Consider the following 12,607-nt stretch of genomic DNA (forward strand, 5'->3'; position numbering starts at 1 on the left):
TTAGACAGTGGAAGTTTTTATCTTTAAGAAAAACCACCTAAATCTGGAGTCAACCTTGATCCCACACCTTATTTGATATTTTACAATTCTCAAAAAGACACACACACACATATACACAGTTAATTACTAATTCTGGTCCTTACCACCCTTCCTGTGATCTCATAATTTTGGTCTGCAATCTACTATAAAAGGACCTCCTATTTACAACCCCACTTCTGTTTAAAATCAATCACCTGTTCACTAAAACTTTCATTCTAGTTAAGTTTAATGATCTTAAACATATCTCAGAGGTCTATACCTAGGATCACATAGATCTCCTCTAATCTCATAAGTACCTCTTTTATTTTTAAGAACTAGCTTTAGTTCTAACACTTTAGGGAAACTGTACAGATTCTTAGCACACTGATCTCTTTTTCAAACTTTTATAGCATTTATTAACTGATCAGTTCACAGCACATATTTACTACTTTGGATAATTTGTTTTAATATATATTTTCTCCATAGTTAGATTATAAATCCCTCAAAAGCATAACCAATATCATGTACTTCTTTGCATTGATAGAGGTCTAAGATAATACTTTCCTATATAGGTATCTGAGTTGACAACATGTTATCAAGAATATGCAAACTGGGGGCTTGGGATATAGCTCAGTTGGTAGAGTGCTTGCCTCATAAGCATAAGGCCCTGGGTTCAATCCCCAGCACTGCCAAAAAAAAAAAAAAAAAAAAAAAAATGCAAACTGCCATGGATGCTTGTACAATTACATTAATGCTAAAGTGAAGAGGTGGGCATGGGAACCGGAAGAGTGGTTACAGAATTAGCAAGATTTCTCACTGTTTATGCTAATATATATATTTAGAACCATAGAAATATATATTTTCAGAAATTATACTTTTAAATAAAAGTAAAAATAATGAGTTCTTTGTTTAAGGAGGCTAAGATGTCCACTTTAGCATGAAGGCTAAGACTCCAGATTAATATGTAGCTGCCTAGAGTCTTAATGTAATCATGTTTTTTCTTTCCTTCATTCATTCAACTAATATTCTTTTACAATTTTCCATACAATGGTTGTATACTAAGCTCTGGGAATACATGGTGAATAAAGACAATCCAGATCTTTGTTCCAGATTCTACATCCTAGTTCAAGATCTCTTCTGCCTGGAATCTGGGGTCTGTTATCAGCAGAACTCTTGGGACCTCTATTAACAAGTATCACTTCATTATGACACTTTCTGAAGTGTGAGCACATTAAATATCATTGATGTAGGGTCAAGAACTCAATATCCTTGATTTTTACGAGCAAATAAGACATATACAGTCTGGAGGCACTTCTGTTTTCTTTCACAATGTTTTATTGTGTATAATCTGAATATAATTTGAAACTCTATTCCAAATATGGCCCTTGCTTAGACTTATGCAGGGTTCTAATAATTTCCTGTGTTGCTTTTTCATTAGTGTTCTAGAATTATCTAGTGTATCACTTATATATATATATATATATATATGTAATGAAGTGATATGAAACACAATAAACTTACAATACCTTACATTAACAGTCTGTCATAAGTTTGAACTCACCTGTGTTTGAATATCATCACCTGTCACAATATTACCAACTGCTCTTAATGCAGGTGATACAACTTTATAATCATTGTGCCTAAAAATAAAAATAGAAACTTACATACTAAGAACTTAAAATTTACAGAAAGTTGCAAAAAAAAAAAAGTACAAAAGCCTTCCATTTTCTTACACTCTACATACCACAAATCTCATTATACTTCATTGATTTTCCCAGTAATATATTTATAATGACATCTAATGTGACCCAGTTGTCCCGTGTCTCCAGTCTCTTTCAATCCAGAATGTTCCTCAGCCTTCCCTTGATTTCATGATTTTAACATTTTTGAAGATGATAAGCCAGTTGTTTTTATCCAGTGTTTCCTCGTGATTAAGACCTGGGTTATATATTTTTGGCTAGACACCACAAATGCTAGAGTCTTTTCATTATAACCTATTGGGTGGCATGGTATCTATTTTGTCCCATATAGTGGAACCAAACTCTGGTCACTAAACAGTATCTGCCAGATTTCTCCACTTTACCACTGTTATTTCCCCTTCATAATTAGTATTTCATAAGGAGACTATGTAAAACCCCATTCTTTAACCTTTTATCACTAGTTTTCTCCTGATGCTTATGTCTAAAGTAACAAGTAACTATTAGTATTTTTACTAATGATTTTCTACTACTATCATCCAACTCTATGTCTTATCTATATACTGATCTACTTATGTTAGTGTGGACTCATGGGTTTTCTATTTTATTCAGTAAGTCATAATACATTATTACTTTAATTTATTTTGAAGTTCATACTGTCCCATTTTGGACAGTGGGAGCCCCCTTCAAGTGGGTTTCTGTATCTTTCTGAAATTTCTCCTTTCTTTTTTTTTTTTTTTGCGGTGCTGGGGATTGAACCCAGGGCCTTGTGCTTGTGAGGCAAGCACTCTACCAACTGAGCCATATCCCCAGCCAATTTCTCCTTTCTTTGAGCACTAACTACTTTCTATGTTCACCTTGGTTTTTTTCTTGGTGCCAGTTCTGAAACTAATCATTTGTCTAAGAATTCTGGTTCCTTTGAATGGAGAATGTTACTGAAAAACCAAGATCTGATCATTCACTATGTTCTGTTGTAAATATAGGTGTCATTCCTCCTCTGACCTTTAAGAGAATGGACACACCCACTACATACACAAATCATGTCTTTTTATCTTGAAAGCCATGAACTTACATTGAGAGCTCCAGTTCTAACCTACCATCATAAGGATTATTCAGGCTTTCCCATTTGATTTTTATATCTCCATTCTCTGATAACAAGAAACCAGCTTCTTTGATACTAATTTTCCTATATATGGCCAGTCTTCTGACCCGGATAGGCTGCTAATTCATGATGTGTTGGCTCTAAGCCCTGCTTTAGCCTGCTTGCCTTTTCAGTATGGTGAATGCTATTTTCAAACATGGGCCTTAATCTCCCCACAGGATTTGCCTGTTCACTCTCCTCTTGCTGCCGTCCTCATGCTGGGGCCTCAACCCCTTACCAGACCTCTAATCTTTGTGCCACCTGACCTGTTTGAGCTTATCTACTAGTTTTCTGACAAAAGGAAGAAAGATGACATTTTTTTTCAAGATGGTAGGAGGATAAAAAAGCTATTTCTTTAAAAAATGTTTTAACTTTTTTGTATAGAAAAGCCACTCTTTTTAAAGAAAGCAGTTATAACAGCCCAGCAAAGAGAAACATTATTTTAATAAAAGGATTTTCACTACATGGCTTTTTATAATAATTAATTACTATAATGAATAATAAACTAGATTACTGTTTCTTCAAAAAGCAGGAATTATGTTTTTATTTCATTAATAATTTCTCATGTTAATAGTCATTCTGTAAGTACTTGTTGAATTAAGTCATGCTCATTCATAAAAAAAACTGATAAAGCAAAAGAAATTCATTTATGAAATAATTAGTCCATAATTTAGGATATAAGATACAAGTTAAGGATCATTTTTTAGGACAACTGGTACTTTATAAAGTATAGGGTTGGTAACTTTTTAACTCTTCCTGAAAGTAATGACTCTTGATATGTTTACAAGGCCATTACTTCAACTGCTAGTCTTAATACATAATCATACAATTCTAAAGCATAAATTATAGTTACATCAAAAGTTCCACCAATCTTCGACAGACTCCAGAATCTATGACTGCTTGAATTTTATCATTGGGTCCATCAGAGAGATAAGAAAGGGCCCAGCACACATCTGCTAACACATCCGGGTCACTGCTAAACAACAATCGTGACAGGACATTTAAGCAAGGTGAAACCTGGAAGGGAAGAAAGAATCAATATTTTAATTTTTCTTTATCTAAAAACCAAGTTTCCTTTAGGAAACCACAGAAATTTATTTTAAAATAGAAAGTTAATTCTAAAATAATACCAGAGAAATTAAAACATCCTATTGTTTTAAAATTATGATCAGATATATGAACATGAAACTGATTATGGTTGCTATTAATCTTATATTGAATAAGACATGGTAAAGTTTTTTTTTTTAAATAATAAATATGCATTTGGTATCTTCCATCTGTGTAAAACAAGAGGTCTAAACACTTCAGTGTTTGCTATAATGAACATGGAATATAATCTAACTTTCATGAACCTTGCCTTATTCATTACATGTGCTTAGCTGGGAATCAATCTAATAATAATTTGAAATGCAAAGGAGTAGAAAATATAAGTGTGTGCAATATACATATATATACACATAGGTATATACAAATATATGAATGAAGGATCTTCAAACGAAAGTCAATAATAAGTTCTATTTCTTCTTCATGTACTAAAACTCTAAATTTTCAACTAAGAAAACAAAACTAAACACATAAACAACTAATCAGTTGTAGAGAGTGGCAAGCTACTTCATCTCTCTGAGATTCAGTTTACAAATCTGTGGGAAAGGGGGTTTGAAAGATACATTCTATGACCTTCCTCTTTGTCAGACAGATCTAGGTTCAAACTAGCTGAGTGGCCATGGAAAAATTACCTTACATTTCTAAACCTCAAATTCTTTGTTTGTAAAACAAATAAGTGGTACTATTAAGTTTGTGAATGCATGTAGCATCTAAGAACAATATCTACTATTCAGTAACTGCTCAAATATCAGCTCTTTTTATCCCCATGATAGGTACTGATTCTATATTCCTTAAGGTATATTTTTTAAATTGGCAATCTAATGTATCTCTTAAGTCTCTTTACTAAGAGCTACAGCAGTCTCCTAACCCTTACAGACAGGAGATACATTCCAAGACCCCCAGTGGAAGCCTAAAATCATGTAAGAGTACCAAATCTAATATATTCTATGCTTTTTCCCATAAAGACACAAATTTAATGTCTTTTTCCACTTAACTACACATTCATCAAGCACTGTGCCCTTTAAGTTTTGTTTTGTAGCATGAGGCACAACAGCAAAATTAGAACAAAATTCTTTTTCCTTCTTCATATTCTATGGACAGAAGATTTGTTCCTGTTGCAGATCTTAGCAATGTCAAGACATTTTTTTCTTTCCTTATTAAGCTATACACTTTCATCTCTTCACTAAAAGAAGCGATTTATAGCTTCTATTTGGCATATATGAAGTACTGGAATTTAAACTGAATTCTGAAGTAAAATAAGGGTTCCCTGAACATAAGCACTACAATATCGCAAGCATAGAGCATGGATATACTAGACAAAGAAATAATTCACATCCAAAGCAAGATGATGCAAGATTTCAGGATGGTTCTCAAAAGACATGCAATGTAAAATCCGTGAAATTTCTTATTTCTGGAATTTTCCATTTAACATTTTTGGACAAGTAAATGAAAACTCAGAAAGAAAACTGCAAATAAAGACTGGGGAATACTATATATGTTAAATGCTAGATATGTCACAAATAAAAAATGATGAGTGTTTTTTAGGTTTCAAAATTTATTTTTCCCTTTATTTAAAAATTTTCAGTACATCAAACTATAATCTTCTTTAAGTAGTTATCATCTCTGCTGGACCTTTGACCTAAGGATAATCCTAGGGCCCAGATACAGAAATTGGCTTATAAAATAGATGTACCCATCTGTGAATTAGTAAATAGAATCAGCACAACTGTATCCTTCTCCAGTAATCATGCTTCTATCCCAACCAATCACTTCTTCCTTGAATGGACGAATGTATAAATCAGTTTTTTAAAAAAAATATGAAGTTCTGAGTTAAAAAAACTTGTAGCTTATGTATCTTTATACCAAGTTAAAACACAATAAAATACTAGATTTCTACAAAAAAAAAAATCTAAATATCTAGTGTTACGAGAGCAAAGTATAAACATTTCTGTCCTGTCGCCTTCTCAGAGACATGGAAAAAAAAAACAAAAATATGAATTTCATATTTGAGGAGACGAGCAGACATTTATAATCCTCCCCACAATATTTAAAGATGAAAATAATATAAAATAGTAACTGACTTAGGGCTAGGGTTGTGGCTCAGTGGAAAAGTGCTTGTCCAGCATGTGTGAGGCACTGGGTTCGATCCTCAGCACCACATAAATAAATAAAATAAAGTTCCATCAACAACTAAAAAATATGGGGCTGGGGAGATAGCTCAGTCGGTAGAGTGCTTGCCTTGCAAGCACAAGGCCCTGGGTTCAATCCCCAGCACTGCAAAAAAAAAAAAAAAAACCTAAAAAATATTAAAAAAAAAAAAAACACGTAACTGACTTATAAACGGAGGGAGGAATGCTGAAGAGGGAGCTACAATAAGAATGAAGGCAATTTATCACACCACCATCAGTCTGATATGCTTCAGAAATCACAGGCACCAGAATCACATAAGGCAGGACAGATGGTGCTAAAGTAGAGAGAGATTAAAAATGTGCAAAAAAGAGGAAAGAATCTTGAGTCCCTGTTACACAGGTAAGTGACTGGTATTCTCAATGTTACCAAAGACTGGAGGTTTGTTTTAAGAAACTGGACAATAAAATGTGAACCAAAGAAACTGAATACTGGAGTGGTGGCAGAAATTAAGCAATGGATTGGAAACTAGGGAGATTAAGTAAAAGCCTACATACTAACTGATAAAAATATCTAGTATCCTTTCAATGTCCATTTTCCAGATCTCCAAAGGTCAGGTACTACTTTCACTGTACCCTCAACCAATTTACTCACCTTCCAGAAAAAGATTCCAAATTCTGACTGGAAAACTAGAATGGTCTAAGAAAAAAAGACTAAAATTTGTAGTTCCCAAAAGATAGTATGGATTTGCCATCCAGTTACCCTAAAATGAAGCCTGTGACATCACAAGCCATACCTATATAACCATCTTCTAATAAACTTTTTAAAGCCTCCTTCCTAAATCTGTACAAAGTCAAGCAGCATCAGGTGAATAAGGATACCTCCAGTAGGAAAGAGACTATTACAAACAATAAACCATAAAAACAAGAAATTATAAAGAAACAGACATCTGAAAAAAAGAAAATTGCAAAAATAACTATAACTCCTTAGATAAGACAATTTGCTCATTTAAAATAGAATTACTAAACATGAACAACTAGAGAGCAAGAAAAATAATTCTTGAAAATAAAAATATGAAGAAATAAAATTTCCAAAAAAGAGGAATGATAAATGGAAAACTTCCATTTTCCACCATTAAGTTTGACAGCTTCCCAATACTGGTGGTGTTACTGTGCTTAAAAAAAAATTGTATAATGAAATGTGTTAATATTTGAGAAAGCTGAATAATTCAATGGATTATAGTTTCCAAAAGACCAAGGCATAATGTTACAGTATCATGCTTGAGGAAAAAAAATCCCTTTAAGATGCAAGGTTAAGGCTGACAAATTTTAATGTAAGAGAATATAAAAAGTTTAGTGGAAGGATTCCAGACTCAATGCAAATAACTTTTGAGAAACTACTACTTAAGTTTTGGTACAGTAACAAGGAATATCCAGAATTACCTAAAAAGACTTTATATACCTCAACTAAAACAACACAGCACAGAATTGAACACAAAGACAGAAATGAGAACTGTTGTCTGTCTCTAAGACTTAAAGATTTGTAAAATTTAAAACAATACTATTCTTACAAAATTCTTGTTTTGAAAAATACTTTTCATTAAAAGTGTTACAGAACATGTAATGAATTTGCTGTGTTTAAATGAATTAATGTTTAATTTTTCTTAGTTTTTAATCTAGTAAATACCATAAGATATAAAATAACTTGAACAGAAAAACTTGGATTCTCATAATTTTAAAGAGTGACAGGGGTTCTAAGACCAAAATTTTAAGAACTATTATTTATTGTTTTAGGTAGAAGGAACAGCTAGAGCAAAGTTAAGAGTGTGCTGGGTGACCCTGAGGAACATCAAGTAGGTCTGTGTGGCTAGAGAATGAAGTGAGATGGAAAACACCAGAAGCTGAGCCAGAGGAATCACAAAGTTAGGGGGTGAAAATCCTTGCAGGATATTTAACAAATTTCTCTTCTACTTTGAATAAAATACAGGGAGCAACTGCAGGATTCTAAACAAAGTTATGGTACAAGGGGTGGTATCAGGGATTAAACTCAGGGGCACTTGATCACTGAGCCATAACCCCAGCTGTATTTCTTATTTTATTCAGAGACGGGGTCTCACTGAGTTGCTTAGTGCCTTGCTTTTGTGGAGGCTGGCTTTGAACTCTCGATCTTCCTGCCTCAGTCTCTTGAAGCCACTGGGATTACAGGCATGCATCACCATGCCCAGCTGAAGTGGCATTTTAACAGGATCATTTTAGTTTATTTTTTGGGAATAGAAAATGATGGGTGGAGTAAGACAAAATTTGTTGAGATGCTACTGTAATAACCCAAGTGACAAACAGTAATACAGAGTAGGTAATATTAAGGGAGGTAGTTAGTATATTTCCTTCTTTAACAAATTATTTTGAAAAATTTCAAACTTACAGAATATGGCTAAAAAAAAGTACATCAACACCAACATGCTATTCACCTAGGTCTAGCCATTGCCAACTTTTGTCCTTTCTCCATGTTTGTACATAAACAAGTGTTTTTTTCTTTTCTTGCTTTTTTATTGGATCATGTGAGGACCAATTGCAAACATTATCATGATACTTCACCTTTAAATGCTTTAGCATATATCTCCTAAGAAAATGGGCATCCAACATTCCTCTACTACACTATAATTATCACACCCAGGTAATTTAACATTGTCACAATATTATCATCTAAGATATGAATCAAATTCAAATTTTTTAAACTAAAAATTTACAGTGATCCATGAACTAATCCAGGATTAAACATTTCACTTATTTGCTACTTTTAAATATTCTTTAAAAGAATATTTTTTAAAAAATCTACTAAAGTAGCTACATAGAACAAAATTACACTTTTTAGGCATATAATTCAGTATGTCTTTTGTGAATTAATATTAATGTATATATCTGTATAACCAATATTCAATCATAATCAGAATATTTCTATCATTCTGAAAAGTTCTCTTTTGTCCATTTGTAAGCCAATTTCCTTTTCTTGGGTATCATCAGTCTCATTTTCCCCACCAGTTTTAGGGTTTCAACCCAGTGTACTCCACCATTGAGCTACATTCTCAGCACCTACCTACCTACCTACATATTTTTTTTTATTGTAAACAAATGGGGCACAACTTGTTTCTCTGTACATGAAGTAGAGGCATACCATTTGTGTAATCATACATTTACATAGGGTAATGGTGTTTGATTCATTCTATTATTTTTTCCTTCCCCTCCACCCCTCCCACCCCTTTTCCCTCTATACAGTCCCTGCTTCCTCCATTCTTGCCTCCCTCCCACCCATTATGTATCATCATCCGCTTATCAGCAAGATCATTCGTCCTTTGGTTTTTTGAGATTGGCTTATTTCACTTAGCATGATATTCTCCAATTTCATCCATTTGCCTGCAAATGCCATAATTTTATTATTCTTTATGGCTGAGTAATATTCCATTGTATATCCTACCTACCTACCTACCTATTTATTTATTTATTTATTTATAATTTTGAGATAAGGTCTCACTAAGTTGTCCAGGCAATTCTGGTTACCTATCTGACTTTTGTTCATATAGATTTGCTATTTCCAAAATATGAAATGTAATCATGCACAATGCAGCATTTGTGCATGGTTCCTTTCATTCAGCTTAATGTTTTTGAGCCTAATCTATGTTTTTGCATATATCAATAATTTGTTGCTTCTTATTGTTGAGTTGTATTCCATCACAAGAATGCATTATACTCTCTATACACCAACTGATATACATTTACACCATTTCCAGTTTTTGGTGATCATGAATAAAATTGCACTAAGATTCATTTACAGGACTTCTTTTTAAAGACATACTATTACATATCTCTTAGGTAAGTACCAGAGAATGAGAATACTAGTTAATTAAAACTGAAGTATCTGTGCTATTTTACATTCCAAATTCTATGACCAACAGTAGATGAATTACTTTAATCTTTTTTGGAAGCTTCAGTTCCTGTAAACAAAAAACAAAACAACAACAACAACAAAAAAAAAACCACAATATTTCTAAAGTCAACTCCAAGATACCAAATATCTGTTATAATGGTTGCCTCTGGGCAGATGAATTTAACAGATGAGACGAAGAGAAGGGAAATTTCCTTTTTACAGTAAATCTTTTGAATTTTGTGAATGTGAAAATACTGTCTAGTCAGTAACAAAAACAAACAAAAATTAGAGCCCCTTCAACTAAAAAAAATCTACCATAAAGAAACTTAAAAGTTTATGGAGACAGATTTCTTAATTTGTGTATTTCATTCATACCTTACTAAAGTTTGGAGGAGGGTTTTTGCCTCTACATAAGTTTGAGAGAGCCCATACAGCATTTCTGGTTGTTGTAAGTCTGTTTGAATTTGTTAATAACCTGCCAAGAAAAAGAAAAAAGGAATTATTGCTTTATATCCATGTTTTCACTTTAGCTATTTTCTATCATGATACACAAGCTCTCTTCAATATATTATTTAAGATATTCAAAATTTGGCATGCTTTTTCATGAGTTTGAGGACCTCCACAACCTGCTACAGAAATATAGAGACTCTAGATTGAAAAAATATCCCTGTTTTAAAATAGGAAAAGGGAATCTTTAAAATTCTCTTTATTCCCTTATTCTATTTTCAAAAACAAAAATAAACAGTTCTATATTTTAAACTTTGACTCTAAGATCTGAACAAATTCTTAAATCATAAATCACTTTGAAAACAGTAGGTGTTGTGGGAAACTTAATTACTTCTATATATTTTAAAAAGTACTAGATTACTTTTAACCATGAAATACTACATTATATAAATTCAGGGAGCAAGGAATACAACGTAAAATTAAATGAAGATCATTTATTGACAAGGGGATTCTTTGTTTTGTTTTCAATAGATTGCTTGTCTAAGTATTTCTTATCTGATTTTCAATGAACCTTAGTAACTGCAAAGAAACTGTCTAAAATAAGAATTTTTTCCTCTCGGCTTCCTAAGAAGTTAGTAACAGGGGTTTCCCCCTACCCCACAACAGAATGTTATTTTCAGTTATTTATATGAACTAGTTATTTATATTTAAATAGGAGATTCTACAAAATACTAGTCATTCAAACTTTAGGGAGGTGTAGACCCCAAGACAATGACAGATCCTTACAACTTAGAATAAAAGCACACACACCAAAATTTGGCATGCTTTTTCATGAGTCTGAGGACCTCCACAACCTGCTACAGAAATATAGAGACTCTAGATTGAAAAAATATCCCTGTTTTAGAGTGATTATCAGTAAAAACAGTATAGATGGGAACTCTGGGGGTGGATCTAGTTCTTCCTGAGAAATATTGAAAAAGTTGTGAACATGGTCAAAATAAAACTGAACTCTGAAAGATGGGCAAAAGGGAATAGTAAATAAAAGAACTTTTATCTAGAAAAGGGCTGAAATATGTTTCCCAAAAGGAAAGTTTTCTGACATTTTCATTTATCCTCTTCAGTTTGGCAGCAGAATTTAACATGGCAGTCTGTTCCCATTGTGAGTTCCTGGTTCTAGAGGGAACAGAACAGACTTGTTTCAAAGGACTTCTGGTTCTGTTTGGACTGTGTGAGGATTCCCTGAAAAAAAAATGGATGTAAGGGACTTGCCTTTGTTTTGCAAACCTGGAAACTCTCAGTGTGGAAAAGTATTTATATAAAGAATGTTCCTTGAAAACAGTACAAGGCAAATGAATATGGTGCTGAAACCTACAGCAAAGGATATAGTGAAGGCAAATAAAAGACACAAAGAGAACCTGGGTGGAAAAGTTGGGGAATAAGGGATTTAAGGAATAAGGAATTTGAAAAAGTTCCTGCATATCAGATATCTAGAAGCCACACACATGCCCAGGTCACACTGCATATTCAGAAAAAGCCTCAGAAACTATGTTTTCAACTTTGACCTTTAGTCTGGCACAAGTAACAAGTGAAGGCTAAGTCATAGTTGTAGTCAGGCTGGTTAAGCACAGAAAAAGTGGCCAAACTGCAGCTATCTGTAAAGACATGGAGAATTTTTTTTTTTTTTTTTTTAAATTTAAACTCCTACCTTTCTTTTTCTGGGTTCCAGACTTTCATGGAATTCTGCTGTCAAACTCTAGCTAACCAATAAATTAAAGGAACAGACTTCATCAACAATAATGACCAAAAATACAGGCTTAACAAAATTAAATCTAAAAAAAAAAAAAAAAAAAAAAATCCTAAACAAATAACAACTATGACAACAGCGAACATATATTCTCCTAAAGTGAATGTGGAACATTCTCCAAGGCACACTCCCTGTCCCACCCCTTGGAAGTTCCCCATTGTCACCGAGAACCACCAAATCTGATTTTTACATTTGGTCTCAGAATTTAGGTTCCTACCCTGTCCCCGCACCCCCCCCCTGCCGCCTTTTTTTTTTAAAACAGTTTTCAAAAGTTCTTAAAGGCAAGAGTGAATTTCTGTGGATTTACTGGTCCCAGCTTTTAGGTTCTTTAAGACACTGACAGGACTG

The 12,607-nt window shown here is 33.2% G+C and overlaps 1 protein-coding gene across 4 annotated transcripts in view; it reads right to left on the bottom strand.

Annotated features, from left to right (window-relative positions):
• Positions 1-12,607, bottom strand: part of Kpna5 (karyopherin subunit alpha 5) — a 45,016-nt gene that overhangs the window by 12,449 nt on the left and 19,960 nt on the right. For all 4 annotated transcript variants that reach the window (XR_007109489.1, XR_007109488.1, XM_047558527.1 and 1 more), the window contains exons 8-10: positions 10,384-10,483; positions 3,710-3,873; positions 1,580-1,658 (exon numbers count right to left, since the gene is read on the bottom strand). Coding sequence is in view for 2 of the 4 variants with exons in the window: in XM_047558527.1 (XP_047414483.1) it covers positions 1,580-1,658; positions 3,710-3,873; positions 10,384-10,483 (343 nt within the window). In the remaining 2 variants the exon portion in view is untranslated. The remainder of the gene's footprint in view (positions 1-1,579; positions 1,659-3,709; positions 3,874-10,383; positions 10,484-12,607) is intronic.

The sequence above is a fragment of the Sciurus carolinensis genome, chromosome 7 (genome assembly GCF_902686445.1).
Source record: "Sciurus carolinensis chromosome 7, mSciCar1.2, whole genome shotgun sequence".
Classification (NCBI taxonomy): Eukaryota; Metazoa; Chordata; class Mammalia; order Rodentia; family Sciuridae; genus Sciurus; species Sciurus carolinensis.